The sequence below is a fragment of the Anabrus simplex genome, chromosome 14 (assembly GCF_040414725.1).
Source record: "Anabrus simplex isolate iqAnaSimp1 chromosome 14, ASM4041472v1, whole genome shotgun sequence".
NCBI classification, from domain to species: domain Eukaryota; kingdom Metazoa; phylum Arthropoda; class Insecta; order Orthoptera; family Tettigoniidae; genus Anabrus; species Anabrus simplex.
The window spans coordinates 49,611,478-49,635,236 of record NC_090278.1 but is presented as its reverse complement, the minus strand read 5'-3'; the positions used below and the strand labels follow the sequence as shown (position 1 = coordinate 49,635,236).

At 38.9% G+C, this 23,759-nt stretch overlaps 1 protein-coding gene across 1 annotated transcript in view; it reads left to right on the top strand.

Moving 5' to 3' along the window:
• LOC137502982 (uncharacterized) overlaps positions 1-15,807 on the top strand; it is a 62,406-nt gene extending 46,599 nt beyond the window's left edge. The window contains exon 6 of the mRNA XM_068230275.1: positions 15,797-15,807. Coding sequence (XP_068086376.1) covers positions 15,797-15,807 — 11 coding nt within the window. The remainder of the gene's footprint in view (positions 1-15,796) is intronic.
• Positions 15,808-23,759: the final 7,952 nt, after the last annotated feature.

Here is a 23,759-nt window from a genome sequence, read left to right as displayed (position 1 = left end):
TTCAGAGTCCTCAATTGCCAATTAAACTAAACCCGACCATAGTAATAATAATTTTGTGTGGCTATTTCTAGCCAAGTGCAGCCCTTGTAAGGCAGACCATCTGATGAGTATTGGCAGCATTTGCCATGTGTAGGTAACTGCGTGTTATTGTGGTGGAGGATAGTGTTATGTGTGCTGTGTGAGGTGCAGGGATGTTGGGGACAGCACAAACACCCAGTCCCCGAGTCAAGAGAGTTAACCATTTGAGGTTAAAATCTTTGACCTGCCTGGGAATCGAACCCAGGACCCCCTGTGGCCAAAGGCCAGAACACTAACTGTTTAGCCACGGAGCCAGGCAGCCATACTTAGTGAACAACTTGAACAGTCCCACTGAAACTGAACACACTTTAACTATTTATTGCAAGGAATGAATTGAGTTCTTCATTAATTGGACCTATGTTATACCTAAATATTCACTTACCCCACCACTTTCTGTGAGATGCTTCTATTTAATTCAGCATTTCTTTTGTACATGAACTTACAAGATGCAGTCACAATATTTCCTTGAAGGATCGTGCTTCTGACCTAAGTATGCTCAAATGTATTTCTGTTCCTATCACCTAAAATAATGTGTATGTATGTGTTGTAATGCCCGGACATCTGGATACAAGTTCCCTGTGATGATGGACGATTCTTTTTGTACACCATCTTTGATCGGCAAGAGTTTACTCCTTGGCTAAGAGGCAAAGGTCATGATGTGTGTGAATGACTTTCAGTGTCCAGCATGATAACTTTATGTCATATGTTGTGTAGTATGTGAAATAAGGTACGAAAAGTGTAAAACTGTTTGTTGGTGCATAGGCTACTCCTGTCAAATAGCATGCTCTGCTCAAGGCTTAATATCCCTACCTGACAGATGAAATGCTGTCGAAAGCATCATGGTTTCACTCCAGAAGTGTAATGCTGAGAGGTTTTGAACTGATGCCAGGCTTTTAGTATGCAATTTATTAATTGAAAATTTTATCATACCATCAATCATTTATGTACTCTGCCAATCAGCATTTAGATGGTGAAGATTTTTTTCAACCAATGGGTTTGTAACTGGCTAAGAATGGTATCAGACTACAAAAACTTCACGCCTTAATGTTCATGGCTACAAGGTAGGCTAAGTGGGGAATCGGTTCCGGTCTAATGATTCTATGGCAGAATCCTTTTCTGCATCATCTTTATGGCCTTTTTTGAGTTACTTATCACCACTAAATGTGAATTAAACCATTACAGCTTGATGTTTTTCTTGGTGTCAATGCTATGAGGAAGTATCTATTCACTGTTCCATGTTTCTGTGGTGTTTGTAGTGTTGTATGTAAATGAAGATGTGCATTGAAACAAAATTCTCTGAGCAAGGGTTAAAATGTTAACCCAGGTAGGAATTGAACATGGGCCTACTGAACCCAAGGCAGCTGTGTTAAACATTGAGTTGAGTACCCAAGAAATCATATGGTAAAATGCCGCTTGCTGTGAAGTTTGTATATATACTTAATTAAAACTGCTATAATGGTGAACTTTTTTGTAGAACAACATTCCAATTTATTTAAGCGGGGAATCTCCAACACTTTACTAGCTGTTATGTCACACAAAATTCAGGAATTGTGTAATAACTTGCAGCATATTTTGAAAAGTTTAATATACATATTGATCTAATTATATTAAAAATATACATTATGCAGCTATCAAGTATATCCTGACTTATTATTACATTAATGTCTTCGTCGCCATAAGACCTAATCTGTGTCGGTGCGACATAAAACAAATAGAAAAAACAATGTCTTTATAAAGATTTGCAATATTACTGTAAATAGTTATGGGGATCTAATATATTGTTAAGAAACATGAATAACTGAAGTTATGATTAACATGATCGAATTACTTCTCCAATATTAAATGTTCAATGTAAGAATGTTAAATTAGAGCCATGCTTATCTGGATATCAGGTTTTCTTACACTTTATGTTGGTAATGTGCCTCCATTAAAGAGTTTAGTTTTATCAATGATATCCTCTTGAATTAAAAGAGTTGTTTTAGGAGCAATGCTTTGTTATGCTTCTCTATGAAAAATAGATCTGGGTAATTGGACCCGTATTTACTTTGAAATGAAAGAATACTGCCTTTTGGGAGAAAGCCTTTTGACTCTTTTTTTTTTTTTTGTGTTCCATAATTGGTCGCAAGAATTTCCATTCTACACTGCTTTATTTATTGAAATGATGTACAGTTCTCTAATTTAAGCATCAGATTTATACTGTATGTACTCTATTTGGATTTGTTGTTAACCCTGTACGTGAAAGACCTTCCTGAATAACACTTGCTAGCCTGAGTGGCACAGACAGGAGAGGCACTGGCCTTCTGACCCCAATTTGGCAGGTTCAAACGTGGCTCAGTTATTTGAAGGTACTCATATGTCAGCCTCATGTTGGTAAATTAACTCGTATATAAAAGAAATCCTGTACGACAAAATTCTGGCACCACAGCATCTGATGTAGATGTTGATTCCCATAGGGAATCAGAAATAACTGTTCCGAATGAGTAAATTTATAATACCAATATAAATGGTCCGTTATTGGACATTATAAATTTTCCAGCTAACTCATTCCTGGCTGCCAGCGTTTCGTCCCTGTGTGCTAGGCTGGGCTCATCAGTTGGTACCTAGCACACCTACCAAGATGCTGGATAGTGCATACCGTGGAGGCCACTGCGTAGGCTAATTGTAGCCACCGGCAGTGCCAATGCACTATGAGAGACATTGTCTCATTATCAAAAATTGATGCCTGCTTGGCCATCAGATGATGTAGATGTTGATTCCCATAGGGAATCAGAAATAACTGTTCCGAATGAGTAAATTTATATTACCAATATAAATGGTCCATTATTGGACATTATAAATTTTCCAGCTAACTCATTCCTGGCTGCCAGCGTTTCGCCCCTGTGTGCTAGGCTGGGCTCATCAATTGGTACCTAGCACACCTACCAAGACGCTGGATAGTGCATACCGTGGAGGCCACTGCGTAGGCTAATTGTAGCCACCGGCAGTGCCAATGCACTATGAGAGACATTGTCTCATTATCAAAAATTGATGCCTGCTTGGCCATCAGATGATGTAGATGTTGATTCCCATAGGGAATCAGAAATAACTGTTCCGAATGAGTAAATTTATAATACCAATATAAATGGTCCGTTATTGGACATTATAAATTTTCCAGCTAACTCATTCCTGGCTGCCAGCGTTTCGCCCCCGTGTGCTAGGCTGGGCTCATCAGTTGGTACCTAGCACACCTACCAAGACGCTGGATAGTGCATACCGTGGAGGCCACTGCGTAGGCTAATTGTAGCCACCGGCAGTGCCAATGCAATATGAGAGACATTGTCTCATTATCAAAAATTGATGCCTGCTTGGCCATCAGATGATGTAGATGTTGATTCCCATAGGGAATCAGAAATAACTGTTCCGAATGAGTAAATTTATAATACCAATATAAATGGTCCGTTATTGGACATTATAAATTTTCCAGCTAACTCATTCCTGGCTGCCAGCGTTTCGCCCCCGCGTGCTAGGCTGGGCTCATCAGTTGGTACCTAGCACACCTACCAAGACGCTGGATAGTGCATACCGTGGAGGCCACTGCATAGGCTAATTGTAGCCACCGGCAGTGCCAATGCACTATGAGAGACATTGTCTCATTATCAAAAATTGATGCCTGCTTGGCCATCAGATGATGTAGATGTTGATTCCCATAGGGAATCAGAAATAACTGTTCCGAATGAGTAAATTTATAATACCAATATAAATGGTCCGTTATTGGACATTATAAATTTTCCAGCTAACTCATTCCTGGTTGCCAGCGTTTCGCCCCCGCGTGCTAGGCTGGGCTCATCAGTTGGTACCTAGCACACCTAACAAGACGCTGGATAGTGCATACCGTGGAGGCCACTGCGTAGGCTAATTGTAGCCACCGGCAGTGCCAATGCACTATGAGAGACATTGTCTCATCAAAAATTGATGCCTGCTTGGCCATCAGATGATGTAGATGTTGATTCCCATAGGGAATCAGAAATAACTGTTCCGAATGAGTAAATTCATAATACCAATATAAATAGTCCGTTATTGGACATTATAAATTTTCCAGCTAACTCATTCCTGGCTGCCAGCGTTTCGCCCCCGTGTGCTAGGCTGGGCTCATCAGTTGGTACCTAGCACACCTACCAAGACGCTGGATAGTGCATACCATGGAGGCCACTGCGTAGGCTAATTGTAGCCACCGGCAGTGCCAATGCACTATGAGAGACATTGTCTCATTATAAAAAATTGATGCCTGCTTGGCCATCAGATGATGTAGATGTTGATTCCCATAGGGAATCAGAAATAACTGTTCCGAATGAGTAAATTTATAATACCAATATAAATGGTCCGTTATTGGACATTATAAATTTTCCAGCTAACTCATTCCTGGCTGCCAACCTTTCGCCCCCGTGTGCGAGGCTGAGCTCATCAGTTGGTACCTAGCACACCTACCAAGACGCTGGATAGTGCATACCGTGGAGGCCACTCCGTAGGCTAATTGTAGCCACCGGCAGTGCCAATGCACTATGAGAGACATTGTCTCATCAAAAATGGATGCCTGCTTGGCCATCAGATGATGTAGATGTTGATTCCCATAGGGAATCAGAAATAACTGTTCCGAATGAGTAAATTTATAATACCAATATAAATGGTCCGTTATTGGACATTATAAATTTTCCAGCTAACTCATTCCTGGCTGCCAGCGTTTCGCCCCCGTGTGCTAGGCTGGGCTCATCAGTTGGTACCTAGCACACCTACCAAGACGCTGGATAGTGCATACCGTGGAGGCCACTGCGTAAGCTAATTGTAGCCACCGGCAGTGCCAATGCACTATGAGAGACATTGTCTCATTATCAAAAATTGATGCCTGCTTGGCCATCAGATGATGTAGATGTTGATTCCCATAGGGAATCAGAAATAATTGTTCCGAATGAGTAAATTTATAATACCAATATAATGTCCAATAACGGATCATTTATATTGGTATTATAAATTCACTCATTCGGAACAGTTATTTCTGATTCCCTATGGGAATCAACATCTACATCATCTGATGGCCAAGCAGGCATCAATTTTTGATAATGAGACAATGTCTCTCATAGTGCATTGGCACTGCCGGTGGCTACAATTAGCCTACGCAGTGGCCTCCACGGTATGCACTATCCAGCGTCTTGGTAGGTGTGCTAGGTACCAACTGATGAGCCCAGCCTAGCACACGGGGGCGAAACGCTGGCAGCCAGGAATGAGTTAGCTGGAAAATTTATAATGTCCAATAACGGACCATTTATATTGGTATTATAAATTTACTCATTCGGAACAGTTATTTCTGATTCCCTATGGGAATCAACATCTACATCATCTGATGGCCAAGCAGGCATCAATTTTTGATAATGAGACAATGTCTCTCATAGTGCATTGGCACTGCCGGTGGCTACAATCAGCCTACGCAGTGGCCTCCACGGTATGCACTATCCAGCGTCTTGGTAGGTGTGCTAGGTACCAACTGATGAGCCCAGCCTAGCACAGAGGGGCGAAACGCTGTCTCACCGCTCACCACCCTCTAGGACCTCGGTACGACCTAGGGATGATGAGGTGAATAACCTTACCCACCAGGGTGAGAGAAGAAGAGAGAGAGAGAGAGAGAGAGAGATAGATAGAGACCCTGGTGAGAAGGTTGCTAGCGTGTCCGCCCCAAAATGGGAGATATAGCGATCACGAGGGAGAAGATGGGCACAAGAAGAGCAACAACAAAAGTTCAAGCACAATAAAAAAACAAGAAACCATAGAAATAACTTACTGGAAGCAGCGGAGGAAGACGACTTAAGGCCGTGGAAGTGAATGCACAAGAAAAACGGTGGCAGTGCTCCACCGAACGTGGCGAATGAAAACCAGCACGTCAATGAAGTTAAAACATTTTAATTGAAGGGCAAATTGTAGGTAAACAATCAAGTCATTAAGTTGATAAAACCTATGTTTATTTTAAGACGTAAAGCCAAAATGTAAATAAAGTCAACGTAAGGTTGAAAGGTGGAAAAAGTAATTAACAATAAATAAAATAAATCAGAATATACCCAGGTATGGTTTAAAAGAAAAAATAATTCATCATTTATTAACAATTAATGGTAAATAAATACTCTTTAACAGATAATAAATTGAAAATTTTATGAAAACAACAAAGAAAGAAAGGATGACCTCCGTACCTAATAAAATGTGATCAGAAAACAACGGAAAACCAATAGACTTCCTTACATAAATACTACTTTGAAATAAAATGTGATCGATCACGGATAGATAATTAATTTAAAAAAAACTCAGTTAACAATTATTCAATAAAATGGATCTTCAACGCGGCCTCTTCTCATAATTACCAAATTTAAAAACGTTCAGTTTCCACCAAGGACAGTTTCCAAGACATATAGAGTTTTACGTAAAAATACACACCACCGGGGGGGGAAGAAAATAGTGACACAACTTTAAAGGATGGTCAAAATTAATAAATTAACTTTAAAACAGAGAACGATACACTCAACTCAGAAATATATACTTCTAGATGCACACAGGCTCCATACGCCAGACAATATTAAAACCCGACAACAATCACACACCAAACGTTGCCAAGGTAACCACCAAACAAAAAACGCCTCCAAAAAACGAGGAGGAAAACAGGCTAGAGAAAAATTTTAATTCCCCCAAAACCCCAGAAGGGGGAGGGGAGAAGAAAACGTACCAAACGAATTAGAAAACAAAACACAGGAAAGCAAACAGAAAGCCGAAGAAGGTAAAGCTCGCTACCTTGGAGACTGTACCTTGGTTCACAAAGAAGGTTACAATTTAAAGTGCCAAAAGGAGCTCAGTTAAATTTTAATCTAAAAATCCCAATTCAGTTCACTGTGAACCTTCCACATTACTGTGATTAGTTGCCGAAACAGTTTTTCAGATTTTCAATACCACACACGCAAATAGGAATTAATTTAGCGACGAAGTCCAAATATTTATTATTATTATTATTATTATTATTATTATTATTATTATTATTATTTTTCCTGAAATCTTCGAAAATATCAAAATCCTCTTCTGGACGACGTTTAAAATGATTCAAACACTGGTACATACCTTTGGTGATGAAGAAATGAGAGGAATTTAAACCTGACTATTGTTGACGAAGAATACAGTCACACGACCGGCATCAGACCTTGTTAGCGAGTATCCAGACGAAAAATAAATCCAAAAATATGATCAGAAGAAATGGCAGGAGGTCTCCAACTAGTTCACCCGGGGAAAATCCCCGTTAATGGAGGTATCACGGGGGTTTTCTGGAAATCCACCTCTCCATGGCGTAGCTCTCAAACACACAAGCGCACATCATGGCTGACTGAAGCGAACTGAGTCTCGCGTCGGCAAGCGAGGAGGAGGCAAGTCTGCCTGGAAATAGGCCGGCGCATGCGCAGTTATGCGCAACCAAACAGAGCTAGGAGAAACGGCGCGCGGCCTACATTAGCTTAAAACTGTTAGTCGAGCAGTCAATTGACACAGATATTCTAGGGCGCAAAGGCCAGTTCAAAATGTTTATAAAGGGGCGGCTCACACAATTTAATATTGTCTCAGCCCTCCCGCCCCGAAACGACGACAAAATCTCATGCATATGCCATCAATGATGTGGAGGTCACACATATACTAAATTTGGGCGAAGTAGTCCAACAGAAAACGACCACCAAGATTAACTAATATTAGTTAGGAGTTCACACGACCAGGTTAGTAGTCCGAGACACAGTTCCATATCACATAGTTTTTAGAAATAATTGGCGGGGTGCGATCAACATCAGTGTCCAGAAACGTTAACCGAGCACTCGGAAAATCACCAGAGTAATGTTTGTCATCAAATAGAGAGCACAATGACCAGAGTTCACCAAATATTCAGGTTCACCCAATACACATTGTTTCAATGCATCACACAATGATATAGTTTATGACACATGACGCAGTTCACCTTGAGGTTTGGCAACTCTCACACTAATCACAGATATACTGACCAAAATTAAACGAAAACCACATGACTATAAGTCCACGCATCCAGGTTATTTTCTCAAACACGGTGGTAAATTAATTTTTAATGCACGAATACCTTTACAAGTCTCCTTTGATATTAAGGGAATGCATGATCTCGAGTTACAAAAAGGTGACACCAGGAGAATCAAACGCACAACGGAATCAGGGGAGGACCAAAGGAAGGCGCAATTGGTGACTGAAATCTTCAAAATAAGTGAACCGCAAAATCTAGATCAATACAGTTTTGTTACGCTTGATCGAGTCAGGGCCACGGTACACCACTCAAAACACAGTAGTAGGTAGTCAACGAGGTAAGCACCAGTCAGTACACGGAGTATCCATAATACCGGAATGGAACGAGCAACCACACCCATCACCATAGCCAAACAAGACCTCAAACTTCACCACTCGATTCGGTTAGCAATCAAATACCCAGAATTAAAATCACCCCAAAACAACAACCCATAATCAAGAGCATCAACCACAACATAAGGTGCCATGACCGCAGTGCCAAATAGCAATATTCCACAGAAGTTCAGATCAGAAGCTCTGAGTGAAACAACACCTAGCCTACAAGTACCAGCATGACAGTACAACGTCTTACCACCACTAACTAAACATAAATAAATATGACATAGGTCAAGAAATTTTTCCTCTAGACGAAGGTCATTACACGGGCGTACATCAATGAAAGCAGGTTAAGTCCAAGGTTAGAATTTAGTAGATACAGGGTTACGACACAGTGAAGAATCAACCACTAACAGATTCCAAGATCCACTGACAAGAGCATTAGGGGAAAAAAAAAATTTCAAATAAAAGGTTCAACTTCCCACATCAAAATACACCACCTAGTAGAATAAGAGTGAGGACAAGCAACCAAAATGCAATAGATAAATCCAGCTTCAAGAAGTCAGGGTTAGGGTATTAAATATGGAAAATCCAAGGCTTAAAAGGGTAAACATGTTTAGAGCAAGGCAAGGATTGACTGGACCGGTTGGAGACTTCTTAAAGTATCCAGATGGAGGGTTCGCGAATAGTCTGTCATCGACAACAGATCAGCCAAGCAACACCAAGCAACCGCACACATCATTAGTCACAAATAAGCAACCAGGAATTAACGGAACAGAAATAGGGATAGAAGAATCACAGGAGGGAATACAATCTGGAATCAGTAACCAACCTACTATACAGAACCATAAATACAATTAATTTCACAATGGCCAGCCAATCAAATTAAAAGGCAAAGTAAAACCTCAGATCGGAAGACCAAAATGGAAAATATCGAGCAATGACGCACACACGTACACCACCGGATACCCAATAGGGTCTCGGCATTACCCGGTCTACAAATACGTGACTTTCCCATCACACTGTCGCTCTACAGCCAACAGGTACTTTCTCCTATCCACCAGGAGAGCAAGCAAATAAAACATAAGTGGCGAAATACGAGGCAAGTCCATGGAAAATGCTCACAGTAGCATGAAGAAGGCAGTACTCTACAAGAAGACCCCATAATCTACTCGCAGGAAGATTCCAGTACCGACCAAGGGAGCACTACTCCGTCCCATACCAGAGTAGCAAACCCAGAGCACGGTAAGATGACAAACACCAATGTCAACAGACACTAAGAGATCCACTGAGAAAAATGAAACACCATAGAGTGGTAGGTAAAATTAAAATGAGCTTTACAGTAGAAGAAGTTACAGACACGACGACATCAGATCAATAGGAAATGCATGGAGACAGGGAAAGTAAAACCCGAGCATACCAAACCGACACATTACTGAAAACCAACAAGCTAATTCTGAGAGTAGTAGATTCATGTAGAAGAAATGGCCATATCCACAGAACACGGAGGTAAATCAAAGACAGACACGAACACTGCCCATACCAAGGTGCCAACATCACCAAATAATACAACACAAAGAATAACCCAACCATGACCAACCACACCGGACATGTGTCAGCTCCACACAGGGATTAAAGGAACACAAACATCCTCAACAACATGCCGTGAAGTTCTCATGCCACCCCAAAATAAATCCCCAAAAATAATCCACGGTACCGTCACAACACAACCACCTTACATATGTCCAAAGCCATCCCAATGAAGGTTCAAAAGGGCATATACCACCCCTCAGGCAGAGGATCATCAACAACACAACACAAGACCCGACAAGTAGATATGGTAGGGAATACTTGAACCCACAACTCAAAGGAATTAGATAAGTAGCAATAGGTTAACAAAATTTTGACAACACACATTCTAGGCCTGTAATTACCACAGCAGTGTACGATACCAAAATGGAGAGAATAATCAGGCATAAGAAACACCAAATTACCAAATAATGTTTACAACAGGATGAAAACCCAAGCAGTAGTTCAGAAAAGGTCAATTAGTTTAATTAATACACAGCAAGACAAGTCACGAGTAGGAAAACTTGAAGTGGCCCAGACACCAGATAAATATACTTCAGCTAGTTGATGGGTTACACGAGGAAAATGGTTCACGACACACCAGAAATAGTTAAACACGTCCGACCAATAATCAGGAAGGGAAAAACCAGTTAAAACTATAACAGCTCAGGCACAAGGCCATCTAGTTATTCCAACCCAATACCGGCCAACATGGCCCAACCATAACTGATGACTGCCTCGCAACCAGTTGACAGAAAAGATAACTCCAATCACAAACCAAAACCAGGCATACATACATATTCACGGATGGGATGATGAAATGAAAGGACACTCATGCCGACAACACACAGCACTCAGCCAAGGCACAAACACACAAAGCTCGGTAATGATTGAGGCACATCATATAGGCAGATTCAATATACCAAAGTCCACACAAGGATGGGAACACGTCTCTAGTAACAGGTCAAATAAACCAGACATGATCTCACAAGGGTGCATATTTAACGGCACACTAAAAGCCAACTACACTTCAGATAACAGTAACCTAAACCAAATTTAAAGAAATAACAATAGACGAGTAAGGTTAAGCAATTTCCAAATTAAAAACCAACCATAGAGCACAGAAACATTACAGGCTTGATAAGTTTCAAAATACCATGATGTTGTCCACCAGATTATCAGATACTAACAGCCAAGAACGGTTACTGGCATGGAAACAACAGAGGTTAGCCATAAGTTAGTAGGGGCAAATAACTTTACCCACACAGCACCAAGTCACAGTTCAAAACCATGAAAGGGCATAACACATCACCGTACACTACAGCACATAACCGTTTACACATATAAGTAGGCATATTTGGACATGCTTAGTGGCCAAGTCAAATTATAATCAGAATCACACACCAGAGTTAACGCAGTAAGAAAGTATTAAATTTAGAAGACTAATAAACGGTTAGCATGTACACCACCGAGGTACCATACAGGAAATATGCTAGAAATGATAATAACAACACTAAGTCTCGGAGCCCAAAGCAAGGCCAGAACAGATAACACAATAAAGTGATCCCAGGACACACTATGTCACTCTCCAAAAGCAACCGAGCAACCCTCACATAACATAATGATCAGAAAAGCTCCCCAAGATAAAACCAGATTAATTCACACCGAAATCGCAACCACAGTATGCAGGTAGGCAGCAAAGATACAAGGTTGACAGCCAGTACACATAATACAGGACATGTACTAAGTGGTAGTACACCAGTAGCCCTGAGTCAACCAAGTCATACTCCATTACAAGTTGTTCAATTATTACAACTTCCACCAACCCAGAATAATTAATTACATGCAGTCACTCACCAAATCCGCCAGGAAAAAGGAAGAAAAATTTACAGGTCACCTCGAAACAGCAAGGCAGAAGCAGCATTCACAGCACAGGTACCCATAGGGTTTCAAAATCATAATCAGCAAGTAGGCAAGTCCATACCGCTCAGCATAAACACAGTTGAAAGCAACAGGGAACTCCAAAACACAGATACATGAAACAAATAACATAGGGAATTACACGAGATCCTTGCATTTCCTTTTACAATAGTTATTGACAATAACACTTTCAGTTTCATAGTCTTTGATTTCCATCCACCAACATTCGCTACAGCACTGCACCAAGCAAGGGTAGAAAGGGAGGAAAGTTAGGCTGCACAAGGCAGAAACAACTGAGATAAGGCAGCAGAGCAACAACAACAACAACAACAGGTCTGCTACCACTCAGATCGGGTTCAGAACAACAGTGGAACAACAAACAACCACCGCTCACCACCCTCTAGGACCTCGGTACGACCTAGGGATGATGAGGTGAATAACCTTACCCACCAGGGTGAGAGAAGAAGAGAGAGATAGATAGAGACCCTGGTGAGAAGGTTGCTAGCGTGTCCGCCCCAAAATGGGAGATATAGCGATCACGAGGGAGAAGATGGGCACAAGAAGAGCAACAACAAAAGTTCAAGCACAATAAAAAAACAAGAAACCATAGAAATAACTTACCGGAAGCAGCGGAGGAAGACAACTTAAGGCCGTGGAAATGAATGCACAAGAAAAACGGTGGCAGTGCTCCACCGAACGTGGCGAATGAAAACCAGCACGTCAATGAAGTTAAAAAATTTTAATTTAAGGGCAAATTGTAGGTAAACAATCAAGTCATTAAGTTGATAAAACCTATGTTTATTTTAAGACGTAAAGCCAAAATGTAAATAAAGTCAACGTAAGGTTGAAAGGTGGAAAAAGTAATTAACAATAAATAAAATAAATCAGAATATACCCAGGTATGGTTTAAAAAAAAATTAATTCATTATTTATTAACAATTAATGGTAAATAAATACTCTTTAACAGATAATAAATTGAAAATTTTATGAAAACAACAAAGAAAGAAAGGATGACCTCCGTACCTAATAAAATGTGACCAGAAAACAACGGAAAACCAATAGACTTCCTTACATAAATACTACTTTGAAATAAAATGTGATCGATCACGGATAGATAATTAATTTTAAAAAAACTCAGTTAACAATTATTCAACAAAATGGATCTTCAACGCGGCCGCTTCTCATAATTACCAAATTTAAAAACGTTCAGTTTCCACCAAGGACAGTTTCCAAGACATATAGAGTTTTACGTAAAAATACACACCACCGGGGGGGAAGAAAATAGTGACACAACTTTAAAGGATGGTCAAAATTAATAAATTAACTTTAAAACAGAGAACGGTACACTCAACTCAGAAATATATACTTCTAGATGCACACAGGCTCCATACGCCAGACAACATTAAAACCCGACAACAATCACACACCAAACGTTGCCAAGGTAACCACCAAACAAAAAAAAGCCTCCAAAAAACGAGGAGGAAAACAGGCTAGAGAAAAATTTTAATTCCCCCAAAACCCCAGAAGGGGGAGGGGAGAAGAAAACATACCAAACGAATTAGAAAACAAAACACAGGAAAGCAAACAGAAAGCCGAAGAAGGTAAAGCTCGCTACCTTGGAGACTGTACCTTGGTTCACAAAGAAGGTTACAATTTAAAGTGCCAAAAGGAGCTCAGTTAAATTTTAATCTAAAAATCCCAATTCAGTTCACTGTGAACCTTCCACATTACTGTGATTAGTTGCCGAAACAGTTTTTCAGATTTTCAATACCACACACGCAAATAGGAATTAATTTAGCGACGATGTCCAAATATTTATTATTATTATTATTATTATTATTATTATTATTATTATTTTTCCTGAAATCTTCGAAAATATCAAAATCCTCTTCTGGACGACGTTTAAAATGATTCAAACACTGGTACATACCTTTGGTGATGAAGAAATGAGAGGAATTTAAACCTGACTATTGTTGACGAAGAATACAGTCACACGACCGGCATCAGACCTTGTTAGCGAGTATCCAGACGAAAAATAAATCCAAAAATATGATCAGAAGAAATGGCAGGAGGTCTCCAACTAGTTCACCCGGGGAAAATCCCCGTTAATGGAGGTATCACGGGGGTTTTCTGGAAATCCACCTCTCCATGGCGTAGCTCTCAAACACACAAGCGCACATCATGGCTGACTGAAGCGAACTGAGTCTCGCGTCGGCAAGCAAGGAGGAGGCAAGTCTGCCTGGAAATAGGCCGGCGCATGCGCAGTTATGCGCAACCAAACAGAGCTAGGAGAAACGGCGCGCGGCCTACATTAGCTTAAAACTGTTAGTCGAGCAGTCAATTGACACAGATATTCTAGGGCGCAAAGGCCAGTTCAAAATGTTTATAAAGGGGCGGCTCACACAATTTAATATTGTCTCAGCCGGCAGCCAGGAATGAGTTAGCTGGAAAATTTATAATGTCCAATAACGGACCATTTATATTGGTACCACAGCATCTTCCAAAATTGCGAGATCTTGAGACACCATCTCTACAGCACTGAAATGCCACACTAATTATACTATTTAACATATCTCCCTTATAATTTAGAGCTTTTGTTCATTAATAGAACTGTATTGATAATATTTACCTTGTTTTCAATGGCAGTCTGTAAATGTAGGAGGTTGTTCCTAAATAAATTGAAATGTATGTGTATATAGAGATAATTACAGAACCAATTCAAAGAAGACTAAAATTTTATGGTCTCCTTCACAGAGTGAATGATAGCAGGGTAACTAAGATAACTTTTTATTACATCTGAAAATAAAAAAACATCAGATGCCTGGATTAGATGTAATGGAATCTATAAAGACTGAAGATTACTGATAACATCATAACTGACAAGGTGGATGTCTAGAAACAGATCATTTCTGTGGATGTAACACTTTTGCAAATTCAACGTCAGCCTTGTAGAATGTTATCGGAGGAACAAAGGGAGTTTAATAAAAACAAGGAAGTTTGAATGTCATCTTAAATGATCAAGCTAAACATGTTTTAATTGTGTCAATTGTCATTTAAGAACTCACAACAAGTTCACTTATTTTTATAATATTTACTTTTCTCTATTGTAACATTTTAACTAAAGTAATCAGGATCCTGATCTTTACCTTTTAAGGATGAGAGTACGGCTGAATGGGCAAAGCATGTCCCATTAAATTAGTATAACAAGATGTAAATCTTAACTTCAAAAACCCAATTGTATTGAATAGGTTCATCTCAATAAACTTTTGTAACATTTTTAAATTAATGTACATTTCAATACAGACCAGTCATGAAATTTGTAACATGAAGCAGAGGGAGGCGATCGGGCAATGTATGAAGAAGTTCTGGCAAGAAAAGGAAAAGAAAAATATTGTACCATATTCTTATATTCCAAGTGGTCTGTATTAGGCCAAATTCTTTAATTTAAAGTAATATATATTAAAGACATCTACAGTAGAATCACTCTTAGGGACCAGGTTTATGTAACTACTGATTACATGTAAAATCCAGCCATATTTAGTTCATCACAATCTACTTTAAACCATAAAAACAAATTTTGCAATAAATTAGTACACACTTATAATATTAACTAATATTCAAAATTTTAATGAAGTCCTCACAGCACTCCACTAAAGTTTTTAAGGATTTATATAGAAATGAACCTAAAGGTTTATACATTTCTAAATATGTTTGAGTGTGATTTGAAGAATCTGATGATGTTCTTTCAAGAACAAAACAAGTCATTCTATTTAAATTGTTTCTTTTTCAGGTATAATACTATTACCATGTTCCTTTTTTTCAGATAGTTTATAAATGTATTTAAATTAGTTTCGGCAGACCAAAGAACCTAACAGTCATCAATTATCTGAGTCAAAACTCAAAAGATATGACTTCAGATATCACCAGGAAAGAAAAAGAAAGACAGGATGAGGGAGATCTTCAACAATTTTTGCTGGTTACGTGAACAAATCGTATCCATTTAATTTCATTGTAATTTTTGTCCTAAATGGAGGATATTAATTATTTTCATGCAAATCAACAGTAAAATTAACAGTAAATTGATAGATACCATTATTACTACAGAAATATAGATACGTAACTAAGCAACTATTTTGCTGTAGACACAACTCTCTTCTGTGGCGTTCCACTTCATCATGCCGCCTTTTGTTTCCTTCCTGAGGTCCAGGGCTAGCACCGACAAATGGAAGTGCTATGTCTGTGAATCTCAATATCTTTGTTTATATTGACTAGACCGGACAGTTCAAACAGGAAAATTGAGGTGAAATTTATATTTTAAGTACCACAAAAATGATTTCTGTTGAACCAATAACTATATTAATTAATCAGTTATGGGTATGAGTCAACAACTTGTCCCACCAAGTAACATCAAGCAAAGCACAGAAGTGTTACAAAACCAAAGATAATGAAGCGTTGTGATGTAGTAGAATTCATAGCCGTAATGTAGCAAAGTATTTGTGTATATAGTTCTTTAGTAATAATGGTATTCATTAATTTACCAATAATTTTACTCTTAATTTGCATAAAAGCAATTATTGTCTTCCATTTAGGAGAAGAATTATAATGAAGTTTCAGGGATATGATACATTCATGTAACCCATTTGGCTTGTGCCATTAACTCACGGCACACAGCAGGAGAGTTATGTGAGGGAGTAAAGTTTGTTGACAGGTGTGATAGTTCTATATGACCCTTTCCAGACAATATTAATTTGTTTGGCATGAGCAGATCAACACCACAAAGTCAGCAGTGGATTAACTTAGAGACAAGGTGGTGGTCTTAAGCCAAGTCTCCACTGATCAACATTTAACAATATCATGTTAAAAATGACATGTTGAAATTTACATTTCTTTGAACATTTGGTTCATAGTTGACTGAACATGTTTTTTTTTTGTTAGTTGCTTTACGTCGCGCCGACACAGATAGGTCTTATGGCGACGATGGGACAGGGAAGAGCTGGGAGTGGGAAGGAAGCGGCCGTGGCCTTAATTAAGGTACAGCCCCAGCATTTGCCTGGTGTGAAAATGGGAAACCATGGAAAACCATTTTCAGGGCTGCCGACAGTGGGGTTCAAACCTACTATCTCCCAAATACTGGATATTGGCCGCACTTAAGCGACTGCAGCTATCGAGCTCGGTGACTTAACATGTTAACTTGATATGTTGAAGTTTACATATTTAACACGTTGGCGTGTTTTCTGGTGGGATTGAAAAACATGTTAAACCAATTCATTGTACGTGTGGTATCAGCATGACTTTGGCAATGTTTGTATAGGTAAACTACATTAAAATCATGCTCAGATATTATCAGAAATTTTTAAAATCAAACCTTGTCTTCTACTTTATGCTCATTCAGAATTACGTCCACATTGTGTCTTTTATTCGGATATTGTCGTACCCCCATTCTCCTTTCCTTCCTTATCAAGAAGAGCCGATGACCTAGATGTTGGGCCCTTTTAAACAATAAGCATCATCATCGTCCTTCTCAAAATCCTGTAAGAAGCAACTGTGGCAACAAAAAAGGCCAAATCTTCATCTGAGTCCATTGTCTTTATTTGATAACGCAAGACACCTCCTGAATGTATTAACACAAATTGATATGATGAACTAGCAGTGTATTAAGAAAGGAGGTCAAGTTTAACATGTTTATATGTATGAACACAATGTTAAATGAAACCGTATTTAACAGTTAAAACATGTTGGTAGTGCCACCAGTTAACATTTAACATGTTGTTGAAATGAAATGGTGTATGGCTTTTAGTGCCGGGAGTGTCCGAAGACACGTTTGGCTCGCCAGGTGCAGGTTTTTCTATTGACTCCCATATGTGACTTGCGCATCATGGTGAGGATGAAATGATGATGAAGATGACAAATACACCCAGCCCTCGTGCCAGAGAAATTAACCTATGATGGTTATAATTCCTGACCCTGCCGGGAATCGAACCCAGGACCCCTGTGACCTAAGGCCAGACAAGCTGAAGAAAATTAATATTATTGACTTTATTCAGATAGGAACGGTACAATTTCACCTCAGTTCTCAAATCCTCTCACATATCAGAGACTAGCTATCCTTAATTTTAGATTACATACCTCTGTCTCTTTGGTTACAGCAACTTCTATTCTGTATTTCAAAGTGTAGGCACAGCTTTTAGGGTTAGTATATCTTAAGGCAATCATTCATTTTGACTAGAATCAGATGCTTTTTATAAGTTGGTCTTTTAAAGTTATTTTACTCTCTTAACACTTTGAAAACGAGCAACGAGCTTTTATATGTAAATGGTTGTCATTTTTAGATACTGCTACCAAGTTGTACTGATTCTTCTCCAGTAATGAGTAAGAAAAGAACAAGAAAAGAAGATAACTGGAAAGGAATGTTAGGAAACAAAATATTTTGAATGGAGAAGAATATATATCAACAACAGGGAAACTTGTGACTGCAAAGACAGTTGCTCCAGATTGTTTTTGTAAGAGAAAATATACAGCCAAGTTCTCGAAAGATATTAAAGAACGAATTCTTAGGAATTTCAACAAAATGAGTGATAAGAATGCTCAGGATGCATATCTCATGGGCTTAATAAACTCACTTAATATTCAAAGGTAAACTTTAAATAAATATTAGTTTTAGACATAGGCCTATATTTTGTAGGAGCATTGAACACAACAATGCAATATATTTTTGGTTGTAGAGGGCGCCCTGATCTCAGCATGAAGTGGAGAAGGAAGAAGAAGCTTGCTGCAAGAAACAATGAAACTGATAGTGACAATGAGGATGAAGAAATAGGTGTAGAACTATTATGTAATAATTTATTTAACGCGCACAATGTGCAAAGAATTACTGTATAAAACATTAGTCTTCGTTGCAAAATTTCACCAGTGATTCTGATCGCTGTTTACAATTTAAAACATGGTACCTAGTACAGTGTGCACCACATCTTAAACATACACAGTTCAAACCTGGTTCATGATAACGCTTTATATTACACAGTTTATAATGGAACCTACAAAATATAGGTTATACACAAACAAAATCATATTATAGTTGCGTTTATTACAAGACATTAAGAGTGGAAATTATTTTACAGTTTCAATTCCGTGACATTATGATGAAATTATTTCTAATCCATTGCAAATACATTTCAATGTTCAACTTAAAATAATGACAGGCCTATTATATTCCATTGTCACGTGTACGCACACGTGCATGAATGTACATTGGTAACACAACGTGATTAGGTTGTAACAGTAAAAGTAATATTATCATTGGTCGTTGAATAAGTTTACATTTCTATGCTGTCTGTTCTGTCGTGAATGTGAGATAAAATTTTCGCGAACATCTTTAGTAACCATCATAAAATATAGTTAATAGTGTCGTAGAGTGTCTCATTCTTAAAGTATTGGAACTGAATACCCCGTCGTGTTATCATACTGTTCAGTGTTGTATATAGTCTGTTAATTATAATGTGGGGATATAATTGTGCAAGAGCAGTGTAAAATTTGTGACTGGTGTATGTGATAGAGACGTACTCAATTTTCTGGAAAACATAGGGCCTATATCAATTTAAATTTAATGTGACTTGTGATTATCCATCGATCTGAGTGTGTGTTTCATCTGATAAAGTGAACATTTGGAAACCACAAGAGAATTACACCTTATTCGAGTGTTTCACTTTTGTAGATATGAGGATAAACTAATTTTAGGCATTATATTATTTACTCGTGATAAGTGTGTACGACTTAGTGCGAATATCCTTCCATTAAAGACTGCGTGAGCGAGCGCGATTGTTGATTTAAACAAGTATATCGATAGTGACGGTTTACTATTTGAAATCACGGCCTACCAGATATCAAAACTGATCCAGTGTACCCAGATATGGTAAAGTCTATTTTCTATAGTGAACTTCTATCTGAATAAGTGTTAACTTCGAGTCTATTTGTGTAGTGGAGTAAATATCAGCCAAACGAGCACTTCAAAATTATTTTAGTGTGGTAGCCATATTGCTCTGCTCTGCAACGTCTTTGAGGGTGTGTTCTTAATGCCATGGAAGGATGATACCGAGAGCACAGGAGACAACACTCCGTGCGGAGAATGTGGAAAACAGATAACAGAGACCAGTGCTGCTGTGGGCTGTGATGGAAACTGTCGTAAGTGGTTTCACAAGGAGTGTTCCGGAGTTAATGCGGGTGACTTCGCGACTCTCAAAAAGCCTAGCACTACATTGCTATGGATGTGCAAGATATGCAAAGATGATTTAATTATGTTAAGACATGGAAAAGAAGAATTAAAAGCAATATGGGAAGAAATAAGAAGTCTTATGGAAAGCATCAAACAAACGGTTGCGGAAGAGATAAATAAAGCGATGCCTAGACAAAATGAAGAACATAAGAACAGTTCTAAAGGAACCAGTACTTCTGTTATAGTTCAGCATCCTCAAATCACTGCCAAGAAAGGATTGGCCCTGAAACCACCAAAAGTGGAGTCAAATAGCCACGAACAGAACATTCAAGTAATTGAAGACAAAGAAACGTCATCTGATAACACTGAAGAGGGGACTTGGACGGAGGTTGTGAAGCAAAACCGGCACCGTAGACAGGTAATCATAGGTTCGAGAAAGGCTGATGAAACTAGCAACCTAAGAGCGGCTAATAGAACAGCCTGGTTGTACATAGGCAAACTTTATCAGAACACAGAGAGGGAGGATATTATTAAATTCCTTCGAGATAACAATATATCTGATGACATTATTTGTGACCAATTAGACACAAAAGGAACAAAGAAGGCGTTCCGAATTGGTATTGGATTTGACCACCTAGAAAAAGTAAATAACCCAGAATTCTGGCCAGGGAGGATTTTGGTGAGGAGGTATAATTTTCGAACCCATAACGACTCGGGTACAATGCTCTCAACCAAATCCCGATAAGGACGACAACGTTTTGCCTACATCAAAGATTAAGCTACTATTATGGAATACTGAAGGACTGCTGAGCATGACAAACACACTAGAAGAGATGATACAGGAATTTGATGTAATAATCCTAGTGGAAACATTTTTAACGCATGCGTGGCAAACTAGTAGACATTATTCAACATTCGTCATGGCAGAAAAACCTCCAGTAGGGAGGCCCAAAGGAGGCATTGCATGTCTGTTCACTGATCAGTTCTCACCATTTAGTGTACAATACAGATCTACGAACGTTTTAGTAGTTCGAACCAAGCTGTGTGTTTGTGTATGTGTATATTTCCAGCCAGATTTCTCATCAACTGAGATTATTGAGGAAGTTAGTAAAGCTTTTTAACTGTGATACTAGGGATGATGCCATTATCCTTGCCAGAGACCTAAATTGTCGCATCGATGCAGAACATCGAAAATCAACAGAAGTTTTGGACTTCTTAGAAGAGGAAGGTCTTCGGTTGGTGAATGCCTCTGACATGAATACCTACATGTCTCATAATGGTGCTAGCACAATAGATCTGGTGTTTAGAAACTCTAAGTTTGTGTCGATCAAGCAGGAGGTTATTCTCGAGGCGCAACGGAAACACCTACCAGTTGCAACTTCCTTACAGCTGGAGAATAGGCCTAGTACGCTTGATACAGTTAGAGACCGTACAAAAATAAGTAGAAAAAGTAATCCGTCTCTTATCTGTGGTGAAGATAATCAAACGATACTTAACCTATTACGAGAGGGTAATCTTAATGAGGCTGCATTATATCTAGAAGTGCTGCTCCAGAATGTTACTCTACCAACAATACCTGTGGTCAGGAAATCACAGCCCTGGTTCACCAAGGAATGCTATAAATGTCGTAGAGATGTGCTGGAAGCATTACATACAGCCCGAAGAGAGAAAACAAAAGAATTCCTTGAAATATATGCCAGTAAAAGGAGAGCATACAAACTACTACTAAAAGAAGCCAAAAATCATTATAGAGAGGAAGAAGAAAAGAAACTTGTAGAACGTGTCAGTCTAGAGCCTTACCTGGCTCTGAAGCCTAGACAACCGAAGTTCTCCAGGAACTTACCAATGGAAGTTTGGGAAAAGCACTTGAGTGCAGTGCTTCAAGAGAGAGACACACGACCTACTAATTATTTTGTGCCAGTTTTTCAAATAATCCCTGAAATTGACGAATTTTCAATTAATGAGGTTGTATCAACTATTTACAGCATCTAAAGATAACAAGGCATGTGGCCCAGATCAAATTTTTAATGAACATCTTAAAGCTGCTCTCCCAAAATTGGGTGAATCCATCACTCGCCTAATGAATGAATGCTTGCGGCAAGGTAGGATACCAGACAACTGGAGAAAATCTACTATTAAAATGCTATATAAAGGCAAAGGTGATACCGCAGATCCCAACTCATATAGAGGAATAGCGCTAGAGTGTACTCTACTAAAGACTTTAACTTCATTAGTGGGTAAACGTCTCATTAAACTGGTGGAAAATAACCTACCGGAGTCGCAATTCGGATTTAGAAAAGGGAAATCAACGACTTTAGCTATCCGCTGTCTCCAGAATGACATAGAAGAAGCCTTAAAGAAACCAGGGGGTAAATTGCATGCCATCTTTATAGATTATTCGAAAGCTTTCGACACCATAAGCAGAACCATACTGTTAGAAAAATTGGAGAGTTTTATTGGTAGTACGAACTACCTTATACCGCTGATTAGGAACTTACTGCTCAACAATTCAATAGAAGTAGATGATGGCATTACCAAATCTATTATTTTGGAACAAACAACCGGGGTATTACAGGGAGACCCGTTAAGTCCATTATTATTCATCATTGCGACAGCAGACATAGTAGATTTGGTAAACCAGGAAAGCGTCAAACTATTAATGTACACTGATGATATGGTCTTAACATCAACGTCAGAGAAGGAACTCCAGGAATCATTCAACCAAATAGTAGGCTGGATAAATAAAAATGAGCTCAAACTGAATGTAGAAAAAACAGTGTCCATGACGTTTAGAAGAGGGGGACCTCATGGAATCTTCTATTATGAAGACCAAGAACTTAAGTCCGTAAAGCATTTTAAATACTTGGGTGTAATTTTTCAAACCCAAGGTAATGTTTTCACCCTCCATCTCATAGACCATCTAAATGCATCTATGAAAGCAATATCTGACATTAAGCACCTGAGAAACTTGTCTTTAGAAACGGCCATAAAACTCTTTCATCTAAAAATCAGCCCTATAGCAACATATGGCTTGGAAAACATTTGGGAACATTTGAGTATGAAACAGTTAGATAAAATCGAGAAGTTGAAGGCAATCTACTTGAAACGGGCTCTGTGCCTCTCCAAATATTCTCCTTCCCGGCTCGTGTATGTAGAATTATTATGTAGAGAACTACATTCCACATGAAATTAAAACTCTGGACATTTTTACTGACAACTGTGCAGGGCAAAACAAGAATATTTTGATGGTTCAGTACTTAAGTACATTAGCGGCTTTGGGCAGATTTGTCAAAATATATCACCATTTTCCAGAACGTGGACATTCTTTCATGCCCTGTGATCGTACCTTCGCACAGATTGAGAAGCTAAAACGCAAGAAAGAGTATGTGTTTGTCCCTCAGGAATGGTACGATATTGTTTCATCTGCTTCCCAAAAATTTGCTGTGGTGAAAGTACACCAGGACATGGTATTTGATTTTAAACATCACTTGGTGTCACATTTTAAGAAAATAATAAAGAATGGTACTGAATCGTTCAGAATAAGTAGGTACTATAAATTTGTTTATGAAGGGAGAGA